Source organism: Lupinus angustifolius, unplaced genomic scaffold (genome assembly GCF_001865875.1).
Source record: "Lupinus angustifolius cultivar Tanjil unplaced genomic scaffold, LupAngTanjil_v1.0 Scaffold_64_61, whole genome shotgun sequence".
NCBI lineage: Eukaryota > Viridiplantae > Streptophyta > Magnoliopsida > Fabales > Fabaceae > Lupinus > Lupinus angustifolius.
The window spans coordinates 13,043-15,040 of record NW_017723112.1 but is presented as its reverse complement, the minus strand read 5'-3'; the positions used below and the strand labels follow the sequence as shown (position 1 = coordinate 15,040).

The 1,998-nt window shown below is 31.4% G+C and overlaps 1 protein-coding gene across 1 annotated transcript; it reads right to left on the bottom strand.

Annotated features, from left to right (window-relative positions):
- Nucleotides 1-251: 251 nt before the first annotated feature.
- On the bottom strand, nt 252-1,743 carry LOC109339244. The gene is made up of 3 exons (XM_019576656.1): nt 1,307-1,743; nt 1,153-1,212; nt 252-542 (listed from the first exon to the last, which is right to left on the bottom strand). Exons 1-3 carry the CDS (start codon nt 1,643-1,645, stop codon nt 405-407), a joined length of 537 nt encoding a protein of 178 aa, XP_019432201.1. The 5' UTR covers nt 1,646-1,743; the 3' UTR covers nt 252-404.
- Between the last annotated feature and the right edge of the window lie 255 nt (nt 1,744-1,998).

Here is a 1,998-nt window from a genome sequence, read left to right as displayed (position 1 = left end):
TTGTATCTTCTAATATATTACTTTTATTTGAGAGTCAGTAATAATTAACATATAAATGATAGATGATGTGTCGACAGTGTAAAAACAGTTACCTATCAATGTATACATATTCAATTCAGATACTTTCTGTTTCTCATGGCTTATAACATAGTGAGTTTGTGTCTTATTCCTATGCATAATTGCTATCTAGTAGTATAAAACTGGAAAATGGTAATTCACCGGGAAAAAAAAACTGGTAAATGGTAATGTACAATACAAAAACAACAAAATATGATACATATAAATTTTGTTACAATTGCTATTAAGAGTGAAAAGTGGAAACAAATGGTTTGATCCGTTATATATAGCAGAATCTAGCTACCTAGCATGATTAAAGAAGAGATGCATGAGTGCTTGGACATGAATCACCCTAGATAGTTCGCCAACATAGATAAAGGAACTAAGCAAAGGCCTCTCTTCTTCAGTTCTGTGCACTCACTATCCTTCCCATTTAGACTCAATTCTTCTCTCTCATCTCTTTGTTCTGAGGTATTTCCTTTCTCCTAAGAAAACAACAGAAGAAGTAATTAACTTGATATTTAAAAAAACATATATCATTCACTTTCACAATTAGTTCACAACCCATGCATGTAGAAAGCTCACTAAAATATAGGACTCCATTTCAGTCGTGGATTAGGTAATAATGAAGAGAAATAAATGAAATGAAAAAAATTTGGGATCAATCTTTTAAATTGTGATTGTTGTCACAATCATGTAGCACACAATGCATTGGTCTAATTGTGTAAGACTCCACTAAATCACCAAGATCGAGAGTTTGATTTATGTAAGAAACATTTATTAGAATGGGCAAGTACGAACCCAACAAAATTAGTTATTTAACCAAAAAGCTAATGAAACTCTTGATACTACCAAAAAAAATTATGTATACTATCAAAACTTTAATTTTTAAATATTGAGCATAGATGTAGTTACAATTGTGATTATTATTTAATCATGAAGATTTCCAAAACTGTTAACTTTTAAAATATTCTCATATATTTTCCTCCAGTAGCTGAAAATAATGCTTTTTTTTGAACAAAAAGTAAAATCATCAATTTTTTGATAAGCAAAAAAAAAAAAATAAACATGAACATGCAATTGAATTGATCAAACCTGAGAAAAGTCTATTTCTTTTTTCAGCTTCTCCTTCCACAACTGGTTGTCAAATGAAACCTAAGACACATAAATTATAGAACTACATAAATCATCAATGAAACCTAATTTTAAGTATTAGCAAAAAAAAAGATGTCAATGTAGAAAAAAGAACCTTGGGGCTATTCACAGGAGAACTAGCAGTATCTTCCAAAGAGTCATCAACAAAAGCTGTTCTTATCTTCTTCCTCTTCTTCAAACTCAATGACCTGTTCCCATTTTTACTCATAAGAAAGTTCTCAGCCAATTTTTGTGTAGCCAATGAAGCAGCATCAGATACAAGGGAGGTAGAAGAGCTATCAACACCAGAGAAAGACATAGAATTACACCCACCATCCTCAATAATATTCCGGTTGTTGTTAAAGAAATCATCAAAGTACATAGTCCAACCACTCTCTTCTAAGGACTCATTAGTCATATTCTTAAATGAAGAAGTTTTGTTTATGGAACTCATTTTGGGTAGCTTTAATTTTCTATCAGAGAAGATGATCAATGATGTAATATAATTAGTGGGGTTTGGTGGCTAGTTTTGAAGAGGCAAGTTTGCTAACATAAAGCATATATCGTAAAGAATATATTTTATTAGACAATAAACAATGAAGAAATATACATGAATATGATGACATGTATGACGATGTTGGAATCTTGGGGTGGGCCATTGAAGTTGGGGAAGTTATAATTAGATGAGTGTGTGTGTTTGACCCTAGTGGTGAGAGATTAGGTATTAGCCAACATAGATTCACCAAAAGTTTCTTTATGGTGGACTTAACTTGCTTTGAATAACTACTCAATTAATCACCCTATAGG